At 45.9% G+C, this 26,078-nt stretch overlaps 1 protein-coding gene across 1 annotated transcript; it reads right to left on the bottom strand.

The window, feature by feature from the left end:
* Positions 1 to 189: 189 nt before the first annotated feature.
* Positions 190 to 25,701, bottom strand: LOC119444209 (zinc finger protein 800). Its single transcript, XM_037708645.1, has 4 exons — positions 25,543 to 25,701; positions 13,166 to 13,392; positions 12,621 to 13,122; positions 190 to 279 (listed from the first exon to the last, which is right to left on the bottom strand). Exons 1-4 carry the CDS (start codon positions 25,699 to 25,701, stop codon positions 190 to 192), a joined length of 978 nt encoding a protein of 325 aa, XP_037564573.1.
* Positions 25,702 to 26,078: the final 377 nt, after the last annotated feature.

Here is a 26,078-nt window from a genome sequence, read left to right as displayed (position 1 = left end):
GCCCCACGTGGCCATCCGGTGGCCGCCCTCCTCTTTGCCCCGCACGTGCACATGTGCTCAGCATCGTGCGCCATGTCCGCGTGCATGCGCTGCACATGGCTGTGGCAGTCGGCACGGTTGTACGACTGGTATATATTGCGAGTGCACGGCCGCGTGCCGGCGCAGGCTGGAGAAGCTCGAGAAGATCCGCTAGCAGCGCCGGCACGCCAGCCGGTCGTAGTCGCTGATGACCAGGATCTTGCGCTCCGTGGCTGGCGAGACGCGCTTGTTGGCACTGTCCTCTTGGCACCACTGCCACTAGCCCCATCTGGGTTCGACACGAGCGGCCTACGCCGTGGCACGGCCCTGCGGCGGGCCTCCCACGAAACACAAAACGTCTTAAAAACTCAAGAACTTATTTAGATGTCAGAAAATATGCGACATGCTTGGGCGTGCGCCGTGAAAGTGAAAAATACATAAAATGCGCGTGCCCGACGCGCAGCGTCACACTCCGTGCGACTTTAACAAGCCATATGCAATCGATTAACATCGCATCCTATAGCATTTTGCTGCTTTCACCCTTTAGGTTAACAAGCTGAAAAATCCTGCGGGGTTATTTCCTTTGATTCCTTTCCGATCTTATCACTCGATCACCGCGTCGACAACTTGTTTGCCGCGCGGCCAGCAAAACTCACCCATGCCACGGCGCGATGCACGATACGGTTGAGTCTGTCACACGGCGTAAGATATATCTTACACCGTGGTTTGTCACGACAGTCAAAGTTTAGAAAAAAGAAAACAAAACGGCCGGGTGCACACGTGCGCGCCCGTTCAGCGTCCTTATCAGAGCCGTGCCTTCCTTTCTCTTTGCGTGAGTAAGCGGTGAAGAAGACGGAATTGCGATACCAGTTATCGTCAACGACAGATCTGGCCGCGCGCGACAGATCTGACCGCACCAGGGGGCGCGCTGAAGTTACCGCGAGTAAAATCCCTATATAAGAAAAGTACCGCCTTCTACTCTTTCCTCCGCCGCCTCCTCTCCTAAAGCGCTTGCTTTTTTCTTTACTTTTTGCTTGCGAAAGCCAAGTCGACGGTGGCACACCTATAAAGTCCACGTTGAAGCTTTCAGGCCGGGCGCGCGCCGCCGCCGCCGCCGGCGACTGCGGCTGCGCAGAGGACTTTCAACATGGCTCTGAGGCTGAAAAAAAGAAAATATAAAGTGAAAAGCGCGCGCTATCGTCGTCCAATCGGAGATACAGGAGAGAGAGAGAGAGAGAGATAAGTTTAATGATGCGAAATGCAGAGAGGTCGGCCTGAGGTAAATTCCTCTAGCCAGCTACTCTGCGTTGGGGGAAGGGGAAGAGGGAAAGAAAGAGGGAAGAAAGAGGCGCATGATGGGTGACGATGATGAGAGAAGGAGGATGTGAAACATATGGCAAGCACTTTGGCATGCTCAAAGCCTACAGTCCAGGCCCGTACTTTTTAAAAAGTTCAGTAGCGCCTGCATGGCCTTGAAACTTGATTCAGTGTCTGGCCAAGGGCCTAAAATAACGTCCTCCGACAACGGTGGGCTGTCGAGACGCGTAAGGTCATTATTCAACCTTTGACGCTCTTGCACGTACCTAGGGCAGTCACAAAGCACATGACCTATAGTCTCTTTGACATTGCACAATTCACAGTCTGGAGACTCGGTGCGTCGCATGAGGTGTACGTATCCGCGCGTAAACGCTACCCCCAGCCTTAGTCTGTGCAGAAGACTGGCACAGCTGCGTTGAATTTTCGGTGGTAGCCTAAATTTCATGGAGAGTTAACCGCGGTTAAAGTCCCTATATAAGAAAAGTACCGCCATCCTTTGATAAACGCTGCTTCTCTCTGTTAATGTCCCTATATAAGAAAAGTACCGCCATCCTTTGATAAACGCCGCTTCTCTCTCTCATGTATCTCCGATTGGACGCAGGAGAGAGAGAAGCGGCGTTTATCAAAGGATGGCGGTACTTTTCTTAGATAGGGACATTAACCGCGGTTAAAGTCCCTATATAAGAAAAGTACCGCCATCCTTTGATAAACGCCGCTTCTATCTCTCCTGTATCTCCGATTGGACGATGATAGCGCGCGCTTTTCACTTCTTTACACTTTGTTTTTTTCCGCCTCAGAGCCATGTTGAAAGTCCTCTGCGCAGTCGCAGACGCCGGCGGCGGCAGCGGCGCGCGCCCGGCCATGGCCGGGCTCGACTGGCGCGCTCGCTCGCTTCTTACGGCCTTCTCACCCGTCGGGGAAACAATGGGAGAGTTTCTCAGCACGTTTCGCCACCTGTCGGCGGTAGGGGCGCTGCTACCCTGACCCTTCCTCCCCTGCTCCGCGTATGTGCGCTTGCCTTTGCGCTCGCACGATCGTTTTCCCGCGCATTTTATTCGGTGCTCTGTCAGTGTTGTTCGGTATGCAGTAATTTGTGGGCTCCTGAAGACGGTCGTACAGCCTTTAGTACGCGCCGTTCATTGCACATCGGTATAAAACTGCTGTGTGATGGTGTATTGCTGTCTTCCGTATTGCAAGTCCCGTTCCGGGAAAACACCCGGTGCTTCTTTTCACCAGGTGCCAAGCAATGAGTTTCTAGCCCGAGTTTCTAGCGCTTTTGGACAAGATAGCATCAACTAATAAAGGGGAATTATAAGATGGACATAACAAAGATCGTAGCCTTCTCCTCCGGATACGCTACTCGGCAAATACATAATTTCACTATAACTCCTTTTTCCTCACGCAGCAACTCTTTTGAGTATGCTTTTTTTTTCCGCGCACAATATTAGACTGGAACCAGCTAAAAAATGGCGTCGTGTCTGCGCCAACATTAACTTTTTTTATCATGTTTACAGTGACATTATTTTGTTTGTGCCATGTTTGCAGTGACAGTGTTTTACTTCTTTAGTGTAACGCTGCGTGTGCCCAACCTGTAGGCTTTGTATTTATTCAAATGACAGTTTTCTTTATTAACCTGTGTATTTTCTGTACATACTAATGTATTCGTTATGCTTGTACCACCCTGCTAAAATCACCGCATGGTGTTTGAAGTATTTATAACATTAAAATAAATAAATAATAGCGTTTTTTTCGATAATGCCTCCGAACACCTGCCACGAAGGAATGTACTAGAAGTAATCGAAAGAGCAGTCTAGCCCTATTTACAATGCGCTCCCATCTTGAGCTGCCCTGAAGGTGTTGACGACAGTCATGCGATACGATCCGCAAATCTAATTGCCGAGAAGTTTCTGAAACTACTCCTTGTAAATCAGTCAAACCAACTGACTGACGAAAACGACAAGCCCTCGGCCTATGTACACAAGCCGCCAAGGAAACACTTTAGATTGTAATTGTGAATAAGACACATTTGTGAGCTACTGTGTCCGCACGAGTTTTCGCCTGAAAGTATGGCAACCATTGTAAGTACATACGAGCAATAAATATTTATTTTCATTCCTCAAAATGCTTTTGATGGCGGAGAGCTGTTCTCCCGGCGCATGCATCCCCAGTGAATTTAAAGAAGCTCGATGCATTATTACAGTTACACTGCATCCATATATAAGAAGCCTAGATGAACCATTTACGCGTCCTCTACAATTAGGCGACTTGTTCTTGAATGCACGGTCAGGTAAGAAGCGCGCCCGACCCAACATTCCAGCGTTGCGCGCGCTACACAGATCGGCTGGGAGCAGCTGAGCAGGGTTAGTCCCTATATAAGAAAAGTACCGCCATCCTTTGATAAACGCCGCTTCTCTCTCTCTCCTGTATCTCCAATTGGAAGATGATAGCGCGCGCTTTTCACTTCTTTATATTTTCTTTTTTTCCGCCTCAGAGCCATGTTGAAAGTCCTCTGCGCAGCCGCACTCGCCGCCGGCGGCGGCGGCGCGCGCCCGGCCTGAAAGATTCAACGTGGACTTTCTAGGTGCGCCACCGTCGACATGGCTTTCGCAAGCAAAAAGTAAAGAAAAAAGCAAGCGCTTTAGGAGAGGAGGCGGCGGAGGAAAGAGTAGATGGCGGTACTTTTCTTGTATAGGGACTTTAAGCAGGGTCGGGTCGCAGCGCCCCCCTCCAAGCAGCGCCGATAGGCATGAACTAGCCCCAATGCGAAGGCCGTAAGAAGCGAGCGCGCGCCAGTCGAGCCCGGCCGTGGCCCGGCCTGAAAGCTTCAACGTAGACTTTCTAGGTGCGCCACCGTCGACATGGCTTTCGCAAGCAAAAAGTAAAGAAAAAAGCAAGCGTTTAGGAGAGGAGGCGGTGGAGGAAAGAGTAGATGGCGGTACTTTTCTTATATAGGGACTTTAACCGCGAGTAAAGCTTCCAGGGGCTTTAACCGAAAAAACCTATATATAAAAAGTAGCGCCAACTAAAGTCCCTATATATAAAAGTAGCGTCACACTTTGAAGAATACCGCCGCCTCCTCGCACACCCTGTGCGAGGCCGACGCCGCGTCGATATTGGCCTAATGACATCACGTGGACCGTCGAGCCCCCGGGCGCTGGCTGCGTTTGTTTACGATCACGCTCCATCGCCATTTTTACCCGAGAAGCGTCTACCGACTGGCGAGGAGCACGACGATAGCGACGAACAGTCAGCGATCGTCGAATCTGATCAGCGGTGAAAGATAAACAAGTCCACGTATTTCAAGCGGTGTAGGCGGCGCAACGGTCGAAAAGGGAGCGCGAAAGAGAGGAGAAACGAGGAGGAGGGAAGGCGGAGGAGGAGAGTGTCGCTACTTTTTATATATAGGGGATTTAGCGCCAACCACTTTCCTCCTCCTCCTTTCCACTGTCGCGCTCGGCGCGACCAGCGCGATCGAAGCGCGATATCGACAGTGGCGCCGCCTACGTCGGGCCTGCCGTGGCAGACGACAGATAACGCGCTACCAGAGGAAATCCGCGGAAATTTTCGATTGCGCCCTGCGAAGCAGTTTTTGAGGTGCGATTTTGCTTCGTCAGTCAGTAACTGTCCTCAATAATGCAGTTTTGGAAGTAGCAACGCGACGATGCGAGACGGCGCAAATACCAAGTGTGCAGCAAGCGTTTGCGCTCGCCGGATGGTAAACAAAAAAAAGCATTTTGCCCTCGCCTTGTCGGTTGCGGCAACTTAAGGCGCAGCAGCATGCCATCACAACGAAGTTCTTGTCCCTAACACGTTTGATCCGTTTGTGCATAGAGCACTTTCGTCGCACAGGCCCGAGAATGGCGGTCAGAGCGCGCTGGAAAGAAAAAAAAATATGCAAAAGCGCAGCGCCTGCTTCCACGTGACACGGATTAGCCAATAGGGGAGCGGAGGAGGTTGAGGCGACAGGAGGCGGCGAGGAGGAAACGCCGGGATGAGCGCGGTGGCGGCAAGATCTAAGAATGGCGCTACTTTTTATATATAGGGGTTTCACTTTAACCGCGAGCGATTCAAAGGGTCGCGCTCATGCTCGCAAGCGTTCGCTCACCGGTGCTCATGGTTCTCTTCCCAAGTTCTATCGCGTCTACGTAGCGTGTGCACCTCTGATGGCTCTTTTGGTCACCTTCAAGCCTTGACCAGCGCCTGCAGATACGGTGCAGTTCCCTACGGCACGTATACGTTTATCTGCTACAACTTGCACGCCGCTTTTGTTTTGGCTGGCCCGTGCATCTTCTGTGTGTCCAGGGCAGATATATTTGCAATAGTGTTATGACGTTTTTGTGCAATTAAAAATTAATCCGCATAATTATACGTAAAATAAACATCATGGCTGCAACTTTACAGACTGCTGAGCATCTTTTGAAGTGTGAAGCATGTCATGAATTGTAATTTTCTTATATTCTTGTCACCCATATATCGTTGTCAAGGTATGTATGCTGTTATAAATTTGTTTTTTATCTTGCTGTAGGGCACATGTTGGAGCGGAAATAAAGAGTTCAACGGTGGCTAAGCATAATTTTCAAGTTGTGTGTCGTCAATCAAGCTTAGGGTAAACATATAGAAGCATGCTAGGTTTGACTGTTTTGTTGACTGTCTCTTTTCATTTCCTATGTAGTTATTGTACTCTCACGGAACCACAAGGCCTGCTGGCTTCCATAGTTTTTGTCTAGTTAAGGTAAGTCACATGGTTGCAAGTCAGACGTTGACTGTTTTGTTGACTGTCAATTTTTAATCCCTATGCAGCTCTTTCTCTTTCACGGAACCACAACGCCTGTTGGCTTCCATTGTTTTTGTCTAATTAAGGTAAGTCACATGGTTGCAAGCCAGACGTTGACTGTTTTTTTTGACTGTCACTTTTTATTTCCTATGCAGCAATTTTACTTTTTCACGGAACCACAAGGCCTGCTGGCTTCCATTGTTTTTGTCTTGTTAAGGTAAGTCGCATGGTTGCAAGCCAGAGCCTGAATGTATGCTTATTCTGTCGCTTTGTTTATGTGCGTGCACAATCTCTGCATTGTTTCCATACTTTTGGTATTTGACCATTTGTATGCTGCTACAAATTTGTTGATCTTGCTGTAGGGCATGTTCCGCAAACAGATGAACAGGGGCCAAACGGTGTTTGTTTCGCAGTTTCATGCACACCTAATTATACTAAGGGAAACCGGTAGGAGCACGCAAGGCTTGACTGTTCTGTTAAGTGGCTTCTTTTGATTTCTATGCACCTCTTTTGTGTATTGTTTTTTCCTATTTGGCACCATGTGACTGCCTGGCTGCCATTTCTGTTAGTCATAATAAGCCAAAGCTTAACTAATTGTATTGCTGTTGAAAATGCTTGCTGTTTACTGACAACTGTGGTGTTGATATATAGTTTACATGCTTTTTGTTCCGGGGATCTTTTTGTCCTCAAGAGGGCACACTAATAACAGTTTGCACTCAATTATCTTGCACATATCACTGATTGAAGCATAAGAGAGCACTAGCTTTTTCTCTGACGTGAGTATACAGCTTTATTTTATATACAGGGTGTTTCAGCGAACACTTTCAAAAATTCTTAAAGGTTGCCTGTGGCAGATAGCACAATTCTAGTTCCGGCCACGGCGGCCGCATTTCGATGGGGGCGAAATGCGAAAACACCCGTGTACTTAGATTTAGGTGCACGTTAAAGAACCCCAGGTGGTCTAAATTTCCGGAGTCCCCCACTACGGCGTGCCTCACAATCAGAACTGGTTTTGGCACGTAAAACCCCATAATTTAATTTAATTTTTTTAACAATTCTAGTTCATGAGCTGGTCTACTCGAAGAGGCGGACATTACTTGCAGAAGAAATTGAAATGCATAATCGAATAATTAACAGCAATTCACTTTTTTTCACAGTTTTTAACAGTTTCACTAAGAGTAACAAATTCACAGTTTTTAACTAATTACCTGATGGCCCATATTGCAATTTACAAATTGTAGCCGTGGAATTCGCAAAGCACCACTTGGAACGAATTGTCGGGATGACACCAGTTTCGAGATATTATTTCCCAAACTTTGCTTAGAAATGCATTGGCGTTCCCGTTAGGTTCTTAACAAAACGTCGATTTTTGCATTGAAGCATAAAATTAACTGTTTATTAGCCAACTTTTAGCGTAACGTTAGCAGGGCTTACTGAAGTATCTGTTGTCCACGGCTAGAAAATCTTTTGACCAGGACAGCTATTAGACTTTTGAGTTATCCGTTCAAGACATCTTTTGGACATCAAATAGCTGCTTGTGTGTTTCGTGGGGCTTCTTGGGCGGTCGTTCCGCCCGGTGACAGGGGCAGGCGGCCAGCGCCCAGGCAGCACATCACATGGGGCCAACTAGGGCCATTGACGGTTTTCAGCCGGCACTGGCTGGGCCTCTAAGGCCCGCCGTTGCCTCCGTAATGCCAGTGCTGGCAAAACCACTGTAACAGGCATCCAGCGCTGGCCCTGCTTTGCCGGTGAATGCCCGTTAATGGCTAGGCCGGGCGTCACAACTGGCTATCCCGGGCCTCCTTTGCCGTAAGAGTGCCGTCATTGGCTGTACATCTCTAAACATTGGTTAACAACGTCCGTTCAAAGCTATAGGCATAGCCACATTGTTTAGCAGTCCTGATAGACCCGTAAATATCGGCCTGTCAAACAGAACAGCATTTCAATATTCCTTTTCACGCAGCATTCGCTGGCCATTCCCGATTATATATGTTTACAGCACGCAATATTCATTTGAATTTTTCACCACTCACGCCAACTGCAACGAGATCACTCTCGTATTTTTTTTGTTTCTTACTAAATTATTATGTAAGTTCTGCATATTTTTTTCGTTTTATTACAAAGGCTGTTAACTTTCGCGTAATTGTATTTATTGTGTTGAATCATTCGATCGGACATTGTTTACAAGTGGCACAAGGGCACTCCATTATAATGCGTCAATGCGCGCATGCCGTGTGCATCCTCGATAGGCGCAATAACAAATTCAAGGGGGTATATAATTAAAAAGCATGTGCGCTTACATGTGCGTCGTTTAAGTAGTGTTGCAGGTAGTGAATTGCAAGATACTGCATAACTTTATGGTGCAATGATGTGTACCGCTTCCCAGTAATGCCGTCGCTAGCTCAACTTCTGTAGCGGTTGTAAATTTTGTTTCCAGCACAATACAAGGCAATTTGGATGACTGTTCCCTATATTATTTTTCTGCATAGAGAACATATCGAACTGTGCAGTAGTGTCTCCTGTTGCCAGCTTCATTATATCTTAGGTGCCTTTCCCGGAAAACTCTGTCGGGCGTGTGTTCTTTTTTTTTTGATGCCACATGATTTTTTCAGACCAACTGGCACAGTAGGCGTAAATTCCTCCCCGCAGAAAGAACCGGGGAAAAAAAGAAATTGCGCCATGTTGAAGAAGAGGTTTCTGCTGGGCTATTGGTGCATATTTCTAAAAGAAAAAACAGCCAATAGAAGAGACAAGAATCTGAGACAAGCCCAACGCTAACTTACAATGAAATGCTTATTTTGCCCGACGCCAAATATATCTACACTGAAAAGAAAGGGGGAGGCGGAGAACAGAGACAACGCCGCAAGGGATATACGGGGGTGTGAAGGGGGGGAACGAAGAGAAAAGGTTTGGTCAGACGACCAAGACGTCTATACAAGGCGCTCTCCGTTGGAAGGAAACAGAAAATAAAGGGGAAAAAAAGAACAGGAATGTTCGTGGCCCGCTGCGCCATTCCGAACCTTGACGGATGGCTGAAAGAGTTGAAGTTACCGACCTAGGACTGAGAACGAAGAACGAGGCTAAGATTAAGGAGAATACAGGAATATAGAATGGGAAAAAGACTTAGAGACTGACTCCAACCAACTAAGGAAATTTACTAGCCCGACGTTTCGGAACCAATTCGGCTCCTTCTTCAGGGGGTATTCTTCGGAGGTGGCGGTGTGCCGCTTTTAAAAGGTCCGCCGTAACAAAGGAGAGGAAGGGGGAGAGAGCGTAAGGTGCGGAGACACTTGGCAGGGCTTAAGTCTTAATCAATTTTCCCAACCAGACAGGTAATTCTGTCGAAATGTTTAGCTTCAAGAACGGGAAAGAAAAGAAGAACGCTACTGGATAAAAATGTAAGCTACTGAATAAAATTTATTTCTGATTAAAAAGTGGAACAAGCATAAAGAAAAAAACTACTAAAATATATATACATTTTTCAAGTAGGTGAACTCTTTTTGTGAGAGCAACACAAATTTGAATAAATTTTTTGCTGACGTTTGCATCTTATATCAGCTAATAAATAAACGTATCGTTGTTTTGACTTTGCAAGGAGGCATACATAAGCTTCCTTATTCCTTATTAAATTCAGACTCCCACTTGCACCCTCAACGACACACCTCTGGTAACTTCTTCCTCTTGTCGATAAATATCTCGGTATATACATCACACACAACATTTTTGGAATATGTATGTTGAGTTTTCAATTTACCAATGCCAACCGCATGTTTGATTTCTTGCTCCAAAATTTTCTTCATGGGAAGCTTTTATTTTATAAATCTATGGTGGGGTCAATCTTCGAGTACACAAGTTCTGTCTCGCTACTCTCGAATGTGTCCAAAACCTTGCCGTCCTTGTTTTGTTACATACAATTACTCACGTGTAGCCAGTGCGTCTCCTATAAAATCATCGCTTGGTTTACCTTGTTGCCGTATGCAATCTCGCTTGTTTGTTTATTACGATTTATTTTATTACTCCCGCTGCTTAAAGGACATATTTTTCTACATCCCACCTACGTTTCTTCTCGCAGCGGCCACGTTTGGAGCTTTCTTCTTTATGAAAAGAAAAAAAAAAGCTGCCCGCTTTATTTATGTAAAGCCTTCGGGTTTTGACACTATACCAACATAATTAAGTAAATTAATATGGCGAACTTGAACGAGATCCTTGTACTCGCTTTTTGGGCTTCACTTATATGTTATGCGCCGCGTAATGTATTGTCGCGAGGTTTCTTAGATACGGCCGGCGTCCTATATGTCTATACATTTTTTTTTCCGAAGGGGGAGGTTGTATTATTTAACTAGAAGCAAGAAATCCATGGGGGCATGTTAGCAAGTGATGCTGTGCGCCGGACTACCCTTTTGCGAACACGTTGTCTTGCTCTACCGTTCTCCTGGGGTAATGAGCGCCAAAAAGAAATAACGATGAAAACATTCATTGATCACTGAGTTGTTCTACAGGTCCATTTGTCATGTTGTACATTTCAGCTATAATATACAATAAAATCGGCACAAGTGCGACGGCTCCGTCAGCCGAAGCCACTTTTGGAAAATGAAATAAATAAATAAAAGAGTAAAAAAACGTGCGCGTGTCGTTCTTCACTACTATCAGGCGAAGTGACGTCAAAACACCAAGAATGCGTTTCACTCTCACCACGTTTTCTCTGCGTTCCCTCGCTTTGCAGTGTCGAAGGTATGCACGGTCTATAATGCGCACAGCCGAGCCTGCGTTGCTAATCAGAACCGGATGGGCGCACAAAGAAGCGTGAATAATGCCCTGTCAAATTTGATGCTCCCTGCGCGGACCTCGCCCGCTTCCAAAAAAACGTGGTGACTCTCGGAGGACGAAGGACTCGTACACATTCTGCTTCTGCCTGTGAGCTGTCGTAGCCCACATTTCTTGCACCATGTTTTGCTTGCGAAGCATGCATCAACTTGTCCAGCAACGTGTTCAGTACCAGCGGCTTGACCTTCGCCACTACAAGCTTGGTTCCACACTGCTATTGGGTGAAACATGAACAACTAGCCAAACGTTGGAAAACTGCACTTACTGCGAAATAAACTTAATTATCGCAAGGTAAGTACAATTGTCTTATTTTTATTCTCAAGTATAGTGTTTCAACTAAGTGCATTGCCTAATACCTGTATTTTCTTTTTTTGCAGAGATAATGTACGGCCACTTTTTACGTAGACGGTGCTGCACCGCTTCAGCGTCAGCTGAAACGCACTGTCTGTTTGAAAGCACGCAGCACGGCACATTTCAGCTAGTACACTCAAGAAGACCAAAGTTGGATTGTCGTAATTCCTTACTCAGGAAGTACATTCTGCGAGCTGACTGGTGTTCAAAACTTCCTGCAAGAGTAAAATCTGTTGTATTGCAGCTTGCTTAGGTGTTTATCATGAAACAATGCACCCTTTCTTTGCTACGTCTGTTCTAAAAGCTTACGCATTGCCAAAGGCTAAGTACAGCTACCAACAAGCACTTACGAGAAGTCCTGTGATGAAGGAAGGCATGTCATCATAATTGCCTAGTTAGAACAAAAACTGCATATTTAGATGCAGCGGCATTTCCTACCTAATTTGTTCGTATTTCTGCTTCTTTTTTTCAGCTTCAACAATTTGTTTGAATGGAGAAATCATATGTGTGGGAGATTGCCTTCAATATAATGAACGCCATCATGGACCGTGCAGTTCAACTGCCGTACAGCCTGCATGGGAAGAAAAGCAAGAGACGGTTTAACATGCGGCTATGCAGAGTGGGAACAGGTGATACGCATTTAGTTTCTCAGTTTTGTACCTTTTGCTTATATTATGCACTGCTGACAGTGTTGGGATAATAAAGGTATATGTATTGTATGCAGATGATGCCTGAGAGACGCAGACATCGGCATCAACCAAGCGCAAGACTTCATAAGAATGTGGCTGCCAGGCGCCGTCGATTATTGCAGAAGGCGGAGCGGCTCAACCCCCCGTAGCGTCATAACCAAAGCTTTCGTAGGTGGCACACAGGATTGGGGACACGAGCGACAATCTGTATCAACCTATTTTAAGATCAATAAAGAAATTGTGTATATTATTTGGTGATTTTATAGTAGATTATGGCATGTTGCATCGAGGTACCGTGCAATATTTGCGTAATTTAAAATCGTAGAAAATAACGGAATCGCCCACATTCATCACCATCTGCCAATATGGCCATGCCAGTGGGTAATGCGGGACAATAAATTGACTAAAAGCGGCAGAGCCGGCTGTTGACCAATACCGGCGCTGCCAGTAGGCAAGGTGGGACACTAGAATGGCAATGAACGGCAGAGCCGGCTATCTGCCTGTATTGGCGCTGCCACACAAGATGGCCGAAATAGGCCCTTTAGTGGCATGGCCGCGCTGGGCCATTCTTGACGCGGGTAGCGCTGCCGGTTTCGGGCCTATATTTGTGCCGGTGTTTGCCGTGATATTGCCGCGCTGGGGCCAGCCTGGTTGTGCTGCCTGGGCGGCCGGCTGCAGACAGCGGCGGTGCTGCTGTTGCGCTGCAGGCAGTCGACTATGCGCTGTAGCCGGCTCTTGCGCAGCTGGATGCCACCGCGGATGCTGTCGCGCAGCTGAACGATCTGCTCCTTGGTCTGACCGTGCACACTTATGAGGTGGCGCGTGACCTCCCACATCTCCACGAAACTGGCGCGGCACAAGGGACAGTGGTGGTAGCGACGCCTAGTCGAGTGCAGCGACACCATGTGCAAGTAAAGCGTCGTAACAGACGTGTACGTCGTGTCGCAGTTAAGGCACAGCAGCCGGGACAGGTCGCAGTCACTGCGCACAGAGAGGTAGCGGGTCTGCGACGAGGTCGCCTGGCTCGAGGACGGCCCCTTGTCCTGTGGCGGCTGCTCGCCCTCGCGGTGCACCCGCTGGTACACGGCACTCGCAGTGCCTGCAATGGGCGTCAGCTGCAACTCGCCGGTGGCGCGGCGGAGTCGGCTCCTCCGACGGCACCCAGAGCGTGCACAGCGGCATCGCCTCGCACAGGTGTTGGGTGCAGTAGACGCGCTTGTGGGCCAGCAGGTTGGCCAGGCTGCGGAACAGACTGCGGCACACCTTGCAATCGAACAGCACGCTACACTCGTTGAGCAGCACGTCCTTGACCTCGCGGCTGCCATCGTTCATGCACCGCACGATCTGCTGCACGCCCTGCACACCCAGCGTGATGGGCCGCTGCAGCACCGAGTGGTCGTCTTCCCCCGCCTTCGGTGCCTGCGCACAGTTCAATAGTTCGCGCATGCTTCACAAAAATCCAACTGTTTCGATTTTATGATATGACCCTGTCGAATGAACTTAAGCTTACTTTTCTTCTGGTGCACCAAAATGCTCACAACACAAAACAATAAATGATAGGTCATTAAAAGTGAAAGGATGCAACATTTACGGGATTTGCCTAATATAAAATACTGCCATACGCACGCTTGTTTAACCTACTGAATATTGCTTGGTAGCACTGTGCAAACCTGTGTACTGTCCCAAATTGTGACATTTCAGCATCTTCACTTGGGATGGCTGGCACATCTCGTAAACAGAGAGACACAGGACATAGAAAGAAACCAGAGCAGGGCAGTGACTTAGCCAGAAATTTATATGAGGGGGGGGGTGCTATCCGCCGAGCACTATACCAGATACAGGGTGTTTCATTTTAGCTGCACCAAATTTTTAAACATTGCCTGTGGCAGGTGGCACAAACATGATCCTTCATCTAAGGTACTCCATGAGGCGGCCATTACTTCCACGAGAAATTGGAATGCCTAATTGAATAACTAACGTAATTATGTTAATTAACTTTTAAATTATTTTGCGGCACATCTTTCAATCAACAAATTATAGCTGCTGAGATGGAATATCCACTTGAAACAAATTCCCAGGAGTGAACTAGTTTCAAGACATTAAATTTCAAAGTTATAGCAAATGATTGAGGACCTTAACCGAGAAAGTGTAAGAGTGGGGTTGAAGATTAATATACATAATAATAAGACAAACATAATGTTCAATAGCCTGGCAAGGAAACAAGAATTCAGGAACGCCAGTCAGCCTCTACAGTCTGTAAAGGAATATGTTTATCTAGGTCAATTACTCACAGGGGACCCTGATCGTGCGAAGGAAATATCCAGATGAATAAAATTGGGTTGGAGTGCATATGGCAGGCATTGCCAAATCCAGACTGGGAGCTTACCACTGTCGTTGAAAAATGTACAATCATTGCATTCTACCGGTGCCAACATATGGGGCAGAAACTTGGCGCTCGAGAACAAGTTAGAAGCTCGAGATTAAGTTAAGGGCCACACAAACAGCGATGGAACGAAAAATGTTAGGGCTAACGGTAAGAGACGGGAAGAGAGCGGTGTGGATCAGAGAACAAATGGGGATAGCCGATATTCTAGTCGACATTAAGTGGAAAAAATGGCGCTGGGCAGGCCATGTAATGTGTAGGATCCCGGTTTAGGTGGGACATAATCCTGTGTTACCGCCTTGGTTCCAATCTCCCGTGGCTTACATGTGGCATGGTCTTTTGTTCTGCTTTCGCCTCTCCGGATCCCGAGTTGTCCCGGAATGCCTGCCCTGTGGTGCCTAATCGTCTGTTTGCTTTCTAGAGTGTGATAGTGCCACCTTCATAGAGACACCAGAAGCAGGTGGCAAAGGAAAACACTGCCGGAAGTGAGGTAGCAGCACCTATGATCTAGTAGCAGTTTGAAAAGCGAACTTGCCCTCACTTGGAACGGCTCTTTTTCTGACACAAGCGCAATTCTGATGAATCATGCGAGTTGCCAGTTTTCTCAATTCAGCCGCAATAAACTTCTCAATGCGTTTTGTGCAACTCTTCAATGAACCTCTTGCCAACTTGTATCACTGAGTGTGTGTCATTGAGTGTGCGGCCAAGCGAGAGAACAATTCTCAACATTCGCTGGCACCAGCGTGCCACACTTTTCGTCTCGAAGGCCATGCGCAAACTTCTCGGCGGCGCCACTAGATGGCTTAGTCTGTCCCCCTCAAATGAAAGGAAAGAAAAAATAATGTGGGGGTAAGCCCGCACCACCCGACCGTCGTCGTCGCCGGCAACCCAAAAGAAATTTATATAAAAAGACAATTACATAAAAGAAAATAAATCGGAGGCCAAGCCAGCACTGTAAATTGGGAGTGATAGTGGGAAAGAAGAAAGAAGGCATGATGGGGAAATCTGAAAGTCTGCTCGTAGTGACTGAATCACATGCTCCTCCATTTAATTGGGTTGTTTGCTTTTAGCATAGATCCGCAGTTAGCACGAGGAAGCTTATTTGAAAAAATGGGAAAGATGAAGTGTGCAGGGCTCCGAGCTGAACTTGGAGCTGTGGCACTCCCTGGTTGCCGGTGCGTCGCAGGACCACAAGGACCCTGGTTCGAATCCCGCCACAGAAATCACTACGTTATGCGTGGCAACGTCCAGCCTGTCCAGCGAGCTACATGAGTTTTTTTAAACGGTTGGAGCTGTTTAATGCCGAGGTTGAACCATGCCGAACGTTGATCAGTAATGAAAGCCGAGCATAGGAGGAGAGGAGGTACAGGGAGAGAAAGAGACAGAGAGCAAGTGAAATAAAGAAATAAATAAAAGAAAATGGACTTTCTTGGCGAGGCGACATTCGAACCCGGGTACCCACGGTCCGAAGGTGAGCGTCATAGCCACTGCACTATATCCTTTTTTAAGTATGGTATTTATTACAATGAATGAAAATATGTATGTACAGGAACTATTTAGAATAATATCAGCACCAGGTGGACATAAGTAATCACACGTCAATGAGCACTCCATATTAAGAAAACGTCACATACCGCAACACCTTCCATCACAACAAAGACTTGAAAGGTAAAGTTGAACACCTAATCAAAACTGGATACTAATCCGGCTTCTTCATGGCCGTAAATATCCTTTAAGTACATAATCATTTGAGCGAAATGCAATCTTGAGGAAATTGTTCTTCCTGCATGTCGGTCTTGCATACGAGTTCTCCATAGGCTGTGCAGGCCTATCAGAAAACATATCGAATGGTACATCGTTACACGGAGCAACAATATATCGGATACTGTGAGAATTTAGATCAAAATATTTCTGCAAATTTCTAGGGATAACATCCCAATATAAAATGGCATCTTTACAATCAATAAAACAGTGTTCAATGGCTTCAGGCAGGTCACAAAGGCGACAGTTAATTGACGAAACGAAAATATTTTTCTGAAGTCACGTTCGAACGGGCAAGGTTTCAGTGTGTAATTTGTAAAAAAAGTTTTTGTAGAAGGGGCAACTGGCATTTTGCGCATTCTTGCAAGCACACCAAGTCCTGGTAATGTGATGTATACTATCGATAAAACGCAGTGGGAACAACATTGATCTAAATCTTTACAAAGATTTTTTTCGTGAAACAGTGATTAAATAATCTTCAGAAAGGCAAACAGTCATAAAAAAAGAGAAAAATAAACCTCACGCCTAAACCCCCATACCAAGCTCTAGACATTAAATTTGATGACACAACCAATTCTGGCAGGACATCAACCAGGTTAACCTGCAAGATGGCTCGTAATACCGGATGAGAGCTATCCCGTGAAAAAATCCTGTGAAAAAATCCTGTGAAAACGTTGAATGTAAAGCTTTGCGCAGTGAAGAAGCTGAAAGACATAGAAAACTTTGGTTGCCAAAAACATGTTGCAGGCTTCTGCTCTTCCCGATATTGAAAGACGGCGCGGGAAAATAGTGTTTGTGTAGTGCCGGAGGGTTGGCCAGGCAGTTACACTCCATTCCTGTAATTCCTCAACGTAGGAAAGACATCTTGATAGTTTTTTTCGAGTTACCGATGAACGCACCATAAAGCTGATGTCATCATACGCGTTAAGAACTGCAAAAATACACAAACACGTTACCAAGGTCGAGGGAAAGTAGCTTGGTGACATACCTGGTACAGTACAACCACCCTACTAATTCCCATAAAGGCAGTTCTCCCGCTACCTATAGTATTTACATGGTCAGGATGTTTTAATGGCTTTTGATGTTTTAATATTCATCATCATCATCAGCCTATATTGATGTCCACTGCAGGACGAAGGCCTCTCCCTGCGATCTTCAATTACCCCTGTCTGACGATAGCTGATTTCAACTTGCGCCTATGAATTTCCTAACTTCATCACTCCACCTAGTTTTCTGCAGTCCTCGACTGCGCTTCCCTTCTCTTGGTATCCATTCTTTAACTCTAATGGTCAACCGGTTATACATCCTACGCATTACATGGCCTGCCCAGCTCCACTTTTTCCACTTAATGTCAACTAGAATATCGGCTACCCCGTTTATTCTCTGATTCACATCGCTCTCTTCCTGTCTCTTAAAGTTAGACCTAACATTTTTCGTTCCATCGCTCTTTGTGCGGTCCTTAAATTGTTCTCGAGCTTCTTTGTTAACCTCCAAGTTTCTGCCCCATATGTTAGCACCGATAGAATGCAATGATTGTACACTTTTCTTTTCAACGACAGTGGTAATCTCCCAGTCACGATTTTGTCATGCCTGCCGTATGCACTCGAGCCCAATTTTATTCTTCAATTAATTTCTTTCTCATGATCAGGGTCCCCTGCGTGTAATTTACCTAGATAAATGTACTCCTTTACAGACTCTAGAGGCTCACTAGCGATCCTGAATTCTTGTTCCATTGCCAGATATTGAACACTATCTTTGTCTTCTGCATATTACTCTTCAACCCCACTCTTACACTTTCTCGGTTAAGGTCCTCAATCATTTGCTGTAATTCGTCCCCATTGTTGCTGAATACGACAATGTCATCTGCAAACCGAAGGTTGCCGAGATATTCGCCGTTGATCCTCACTCCTAAGCCTTTCTAGTCTAAGAGCTTGAATACTTCTAATCATGCTGTGAATAGCATTGGCGAGATTATGCCTCATTGCCTGGCCCCTTTCTTGATAGGTAACTTTCTACTTTTCTTGTGGAGAACCAAGGTAGCTGTGGAATCCTTGTAGATATTTGCTAAGATATTCACGTATGCATCCTGTACTCCTTGGTTACGTAATGCCTCTATGACTCCTTGTATCTCTACTGAATCAAATGCTTTTTCACAATCTATGAAAGCAATATCGAGAGGTTGATTGTACTCCGCATATTTCTCTATTACTTGGTTGATGACGTGGGTATGATCTATCGTAGAATATCCCTTCCTGAAGCCAGCTTGTTCTCTTCAAGTGTCGCCCTGATTCGATTTGAAATCACCTTGGTGAATATTTTATACAATGCTGAGAGCAAGCTAATGGGTCTATAATTCTTCCATTCTTTGACGTTTCCCTTCTTGTGGATGAGTATAATATTGGCGTTCTTCCAGCTTTCTGATACACTTGATGTCGTAAGGCATTGCGTATAAAGGGCCGCAAGCTTTTCAAGTATGATTTCTCCTCTATCCTTGATTAAATCGACTGTTATTCCATCTTTTCCAGCAGCTCTTCCCCTGGTCATGTCTTTCAAAGCTCTTCTATCTTCATCGCTAGTTATAGAAGGGGCCTCTGCATCCTGTTCATGACTACTTCGAATGAAAGTAGCTTGGCTGCTCTGGGAACTGTACAGGTCAGTATAGAATTCTTCCGCTGCTTTTACTATGTCATTCAAATTGCTGATGATATTAACCTGCTTATATTTCAGTGCATACATTTTGCCTTGTCCTATGCCTAGTTATCGTCTCACTGATTTCATGATGCGTCCATTTTTTACTGTTTCCTTAATCTTTTCCACATTATAATTTCGGATATCCCTTACTTTCTTCATGATGATCAGTTTCGACAGTTCAGCGAATTCTATCTGACCTCTTGAGTTGGACGCTTTCATGCTTTGTCGTTTTTTTATTAGGTCCTTTGTTGCCTTGATGCCTTACCTCCCACTTCACTTGCTGCTTCTGGGATCAACCTAGTTACTGTTTCATTCATTACCTCTATGTTGTCATTATCTTCCTGTTGTAAAGCTGCATATTTGTTTGCGAGCACCAGCCTAAATTGGCCTGCTTTTACCCTTACTGCGTCTAGGTTGCCCTGTTTCTTCTTGACTAATTTTATTCTTTCTTTCTTCAAATTTAGAGAAATCCTAGACCTAACTAACCTATGGTTACTGCACTTTACCTTACCTAACACTTCTACATCCTGCACTAGGCTGGGACCGGCAGAGAGTGTGAAATCAATTTCATTCCTTGTTTTTCCATTAGGGCTTTTCCAGGTCCACTTCCTGTTGCTGCGTTGCCTGAAGAAGGTATTCATTATTCGGAGCCTATTCCTTTCCGCGTAATCTACCAACATCTCTCCTCTACTGTTCCCAGAATCGATGCCGTACTTGCCAATTGCTAGCTCGCCAGCCTGCTTTTTCCCCACTCTTGCATTGAAGTCGCCCATGACTAGAGTATACTGTTTGCACCTTTCTCATTGCTAACTCAACATCTTCATAAAACTGTACTATTTCGTCATCCTCGTGACTGGAGATTGGGGCGTAGGCTTGTACAACCTCCCTTCTATACCTCTTATTCATCTTTATTACGACAACAGCTACCCTCTCATTAATGCTGTAAAATTCATCAATGTTGCCCGCCATTTCCTTATGGACTAGAAATCCTACTCCAAATTTTCTCTTGTCTGGAAGACCTCAGTAGTAGAGGGCGTGGCCGTTAGTCAGCACTGTATAAGCCTCACGAGTTCTCACCTCACTAAGGCCAATAATATCCCTGGCAATACCTGATAATTCTTCTAATAGCCCTGCGAAGCTAACCTCACTCGATAGGGTGCTCGTGTTGAACGTTGCCAGGTTCAGTTTCTATTGGCGGCCTGTCCGGACCCAGAGATTCTTAGCACCCTCTGCCGCGTAGCAGGTCTGACCGCAGCCGCTGGGGACTGAGAACCATGGTTAAATTGGAGGAATCATTTTGGAGGTAGCGGCCGAATACTGCACCAGGGAGGCCAATTCCTGTTCTGGTTTGAGAGACGTCCGAGACGCGCCTTGTGGGCTTTGTGAGTTTTCGCGCGCGCGAGTGCGGCTTTCTTGGAGTTTTCGAACACGTGGAAAAACCACGTATCATGAACCATCTTTGCAGTCTGGGGTTTAGTTCGAAACAGGGTTTTTGCCAAACCCCACCCCGAGGGGGACGGAAGGGCGCAGCGGGGTTTGCGAGGCCTCTCCCAGGCGCACACCCTGTGGAAAGCCGGGCGCCTGGCCGGGGTGCGACTATACAAATTTTTACCGGTGGGTGTCCGGCGGTGGGTTTCGAACGAACCACCTCCCGCAGCCAAGTCGGACACCCTAACCGTTAGACCACGGCTGCGGTCTAACTGTTCTGGTGAGGGAGTGACTTCGTTGAAGCTTATACCCCTGTCAAGCGGGCAAGTTAAGTGCACTTACGGGGAGTGCCCTTCGGGACCTTGAGTGACACTTCAGGCTATAGATATACGTGGTTCTAAACGGGAAAACAGAGTGCACTCGCAGACTACGAGCACGTTTTGTGAAAACGTACATTAAAAAGAAAAGTACTTCTAAAAAGTTATTGTCTTACGTTGTATAATTCATTAAAACAAACATAATCTATGTTTTTCAAAAAAAACGAAAATATTTTGCATTTAAGAAGGTGGCAAGTCAATGCCGGCCAAGAAAAATGCCTAGCCAATCCAGAACGACATAGCGGCGTGCCACGAGGCGGCATTTGATCCAGCTCGAACAGAATATGAACGCGTTTTAGGCTATTATTTGTGCGCAAGAGATGTTCAACCACTAAAGTGAACTTCTGTGGCCTTTTTTTATGCATTACATTTTATATCATTGAAACTGCTGGTGACGAGGCTACGCACTCGGCCAGCAAAGTGCGTTCCGTGAACGCACTTCGACCGGAGTACACTCTGCAGTGAGTGACACTCCACTTGCGACGCTTAGATTGGGCAAAGTGCACTTAAACACAGTGACACTCTCCGTAAGTGCACTTAACTTGCCTGATTAACAGGGGTATTAGTCGGCCTTCCTAATTTGGTTGCACCTTGACTAGCATAGCCCCACTAGCGCTCGGCGATTTTTTTTGGCGGTGTCAGGCGCCACTCCATGCCTGAAAATGTAGTGGACTGGTGGAAGTTTCGGACTTACGACCATCAGCTTACTGAAAAAACTTTTAAACTTTTAAAAATCGTACAGAACATTACACGTCTAGCTATACAACACCGTGATGCTCTAACTTCACTGCAAGATCACACTAAATAATGGTCATTGAACTATCCTACGCGGCACAAACGCCATGATCTGTCTGTTCGTACTCTACATCCGCTATTAACGCACATAATAGTGCCACTGAGAGCCTTGTGGGCTTCACGGAAGTACTATTAGACTCGCTCTCACTTTGCGTTCAAAACTCTTGCGTGCCACGAAAAAAAAAGAAACGCGCAAATTACGCGTTCAAGCCTACAAGCAGATTCGCGCTTATCTATAAGTACTTCCACGTATTAAATGAAACTCAATTGCTGCCGTCTTCTAAATACTCGTGTGAGACACACACAGCCTTAGACATACCCTTACATAATACGTCAAAGAGAAATGAAATCTGTAGGGTATAACATTACTAAAAGCGATCCGCGCAGCCTGTTTCTAAGGCACAGTACTCTCCACGTACGTGTGGCAACAACCATCCCGCGATTTCTAAAAATCAGCTGAAGTAGACTCCAGAATAACCAGTATCTAACCTGATATAGCATTTTTTTTCATAACTCGCGAAATCCGAAAATAAAGTCTTGATTTAACGGAAACCCACGTGAACTATCCACATATCTCTGCGAAGAAAACCCACTGACGCTATCCTTTCTCGAGTGTTCAGCTATCACGTTATCGTGCAAGCCAACATCAAACTCGACATTTATCTTTTACAGAGTGCTCCTAAATTTACAGAACGTTCCTAAAGCTCAAAGTTGTTCCAAAGTAGCCTCACAGAAATGAATAATAATGAATGCGACTAACCAAACGTGCCTCGAAAGAAATGCCTTGCTTATTTAAGGTTAAACGTGTTAATTCTAAAAAGACAACATAGCGTACTTTTATGCTGAGAAATGTAGTGTTCCTGGAGACCTTGTATTATGGCACTGTCAAGAGCAGCCTTTCGATGAACAGGCCCAGAGCTGCACCCAGCGATGAAGGCCGACGTTATCTTCGGCTTGCTTGCCAGTACTTTCTCTAGTTGCGTGTACTCACGTTCGTGCTTTCTTTTTAGGTGCCGAATCAAATTATATGAAACTGACTACAGCATGTATAGTTTCAGAGCAAAGCTTGCAGCGTGCAGCTTGTTTGTTTTCTTCACGGGTAATTTCAAAATATCATCGCGTGGGAGTTCGGGGAGGCACCGCCGTGGCCGCAGTTATGTGGGCTCTCCTGCTTCGGCTGGCTTGCCGAACCAATGCTTTGAAAAGTTTATTCTCTCTCTCTCTCTCTGTATGGAGGGAGAGGGCGCACAGTTCATCGTGTACGACTGTGTGCTGCGCTGACCTGCAGACCTTAGTCGACAGAGTTTTAGGCAAAGGTGTCTGTTGTCTAGACAGGCGGGACAGTATTGCAAAAGGGTTGGGGGCGGGGGGCGGGGAGGGCTACGAGGTGTGACAGCACCCAAGCCCTTATGCGAAAGCTTGTAGTGAAGACAAGCATCGCGCCAACGCCAAAACGCATCACAACTTAGAGAAGCGCTTTTTCGAATTTGCATCCGAATCGCCAACGGCGACAGAGGCAACAACAAAGAAATGAAAAGGCGGGTAGGCAGGCGGCCTGGGCGAAGGCGCCGCTGAGGTGAAAAACAATCACAAGGCGTAACGGGGGGAGTATACCGCCGCCGTAGTTCCGCACGACGGATACAAATGACATAGAGTCACGTTTATGCAAAGAATTGAGACAAACTTCGGAGCAACTCGGACAGAATTGTGGTAGGCGTGTTGCTTCTAAATGTACCATACTTGTAATCAGCCAAGCCATTTAAAAATACTGCTTTAATGCTAAATTCCACGCTCTGACTTGCTAATGTTTGGACGTGGGCTGGTTGGTTCTTCGGCATATTTTCACAAAAAAAAACAGCGCGTAGACGAAAAAGCGTTCTATTTTCAGAAAAACACGTAATTCCATTCCAGGCCGAAGGCGCTTAATTCCATACCCATTCCATTCCTCCAACCATTGTCGCCATTCCATTCCCATGCCATTTCGGGGTCGCGAAAATGTGGAATGATTCCTGAGTCATTCCAATTCCGGAGTGCTAACTCCGGAACAGTGATGTGATGGCGTAATGGCCCTATATCCAAACCATAGCCCTGAGCACTTAGTGCTATTCATCTGCACACTAGAGACAGAACCAAACTCTTCTATGATAAAAAGAGTTTTATCGATGCTGGGCTTGTCTTGTAGAAGAATGCTATATCATCAGCGTATGCGAACACTTTTACCTCATTACCAAGAATATTAAAACCACGAACACTGCTGCAGTTCAAAATGCTCATATAGACGGGTTCTAAGTAAAGGACGAAGAGGAGCAGGGACATAGGACATCCTTGTTTCACGGAAGAATGGATGTGGACGGCATTTGAGAGACTACCATTGACAACAAAGCGAGTTGTACAATGACTATACCAAAGTCGAATGCCATTAAGTACTCTTGATCCCACACAGGCGTGTTTTAGCAGAGAAAATAAAAAGGAATGCCGGACCCGGTCAAATACTTTTGCGAGGTCAATCTGAAGCATTGCAAGTCGACCAAAGAAGTCGAACAGTACTCAAGAACCATGCGAGCGACGTGTATGTTAGTTTCTATGGAACGGCCTTTGATACCACAGTTTGATGAGGACCAATAAGAATTGAAATCGCTACCTGCAACCAATTTGACGAAATTTTAGCAAAACTTTTGTAGTCAACGTTTGACAATGTAATAAGTCTATAACCATCAACAGAACATAATTTTTCTCTGCCAGTACTTTTAGGTATTACCCTTTAGTGGCTTTTTGTGAAAGACTGTGGTAAATCCTCTAATTCAAAAGTTGTTAACAATATCTTCAGTAGAACAGGTGTAAAAATGGACTTAAGGAATTTATAAAATTCACCCGAAATGCCATCGGGACTGCGAGTTTTTGACATGCGTATCTGATCAATGGCAACATCTAATTCCTGTTTAGTAAAGGGATCGCTAATGACTAAACAGCCTTCATCTGTTAGAGGAGTCATTAAAGACGCAAGGTACTGTAGAAGCTTGGTATTTTAGTCTCCGGAAGCATCACTGAAGAGCGCCGAATTCTTCGAATTCGAAGTCTTCAAATTGAGACACAACATCCCTCGTGTCAGTTACTAATGCGTATTTTGTATACATGTCAGTAATAACTTTCGCAGAAGCGTGGCCGCGTTCAACAATGGAAGCTTGACAGGTTGGCTTCTCACAAAGCAAGGCGCGGTTACTACGTGACCGAACACGGGCGCCTCTATAGCGCACTGTGTCGAACTTTTGCAAGTCGCATTTCACGTTTGCAATGTCATCAGCGTACGTTCCAGGAGATTCACATTCAAGCTCATAAAGGCTAGAAAGACTAACAATTTCTTCTCTTCATATTTTTTGTCAATGACTTAAAAGAACCAAGTTCAATGGCAACTGATCTGATTTCCTGCTTAAAAAGCTCCCTTGCAGCGACTAGCGGCAAATGAAGAGAGAAGCAATTTTTAAGTGCTAAGCATACATTATCAGTAAGCATTCTATCACCAATTATAGATGAATATAACTACCAGAGTGCCCACTGAGGTCGGAAACTAGCACAAGTGCATTAGCCTAGTCACATAAATACCATGCAGTGGTCAGAGAACGAAATGGGGCGAGTTTCACGTAGGAGACTTCTAGAAATCAACGATGACGAAACATATACGATCGAGTCTAGAATGTGAGCTTCCTTCAATGTGCGTATATGAACAAGATATTTGATCCGATGCTCTATATCTATCAGGCCCGCATTTTCAGAGATGTTAAATAGCACTTCACTACATTTGTCCCTATGGGTATTACGTAATGAACGGTCATTCACGTCGCATACGTAGTTGAACTCTCCTAAGGGAACAACAATACGGTCACAATCCAATAAAGGAGCCAGATTTTCAAATGATGCAATTTGTTATGCAGAATCATTGAATGCACAAACTTTAGCGATGCACCATCCTACACTATGCAACAAAGTATCAAAATATATCCACCGCTCTTCAGAGTCTACATTATAGTTGAAGGCGGTATACGGAAGGGTCTTCCTCAGAAACAAAAGACAACCTGCCGATTACCCAACTGCATGAGACACACAAACACTGTACTCGGACAAAAAGGGCTCTAATACCTTTGCAGTGTCCTCGTCACTTGAGGTCTTTGTCTCCTGAAGGGCAACAAAGTCGAGTCGTTTGCTAGATAACAGACGGCGTAGCTGCATCTGCTTCTGTCGGGACCGGAGCCCTCGCACATTAAGTGTTGCGAAAGATAGTTGCTGCCAGAGCGCCATGTTGCCTACACATCGTTTCTTGTCATTGCTGCGTGAGACCAGGTGTGGAGGGCAAAGGAGATATCTCTCGTCCACCAACAACAGGCCTTCTAGATCTCGACAGTTGGTGCCTCTCCTTATGTTTGGCTGAACGTCGACAACGCAGTTGTCTGGAAGCGTATGGCGCACTGTTCTATTCACTCGACACGGAGGTTGTCGAAGCACGGCGCTTCAGCAAATATGTTGTAGAGTGTGTCATCCATAGAGCTAGGGCACTGGTGCGGTAGCTGAGCAGTGGCGGTTTCTGCAGCTGGAATATCTTCTTTGGCAAGTTCGCTGCTAACTGCCTCAAAGGTCTCTCGCTTCTCACTTTCCTGTATTGCCTTTTCCACAGGCTC

The sequence above is a fragment of the Dermacentor silvarum genome, chromosome 1 (assembly GCF_013339745.2).
Source record: "Dermacentor silvarum isolate Dsil-2018 chromosome 1, BIME_Dsil_1.4, whole genome shotgun sequence".
NCBI lineage: Eukaryota > Metazoa > Arthropoda > Arachnida > Ixodida > Ixodidae > Dermacentor > Dermacentor silvarum.
Note: the sequence above shows the minus strand (reverse complement) of the source record. Positions and strands in the feature narration are given on the sequence as shown.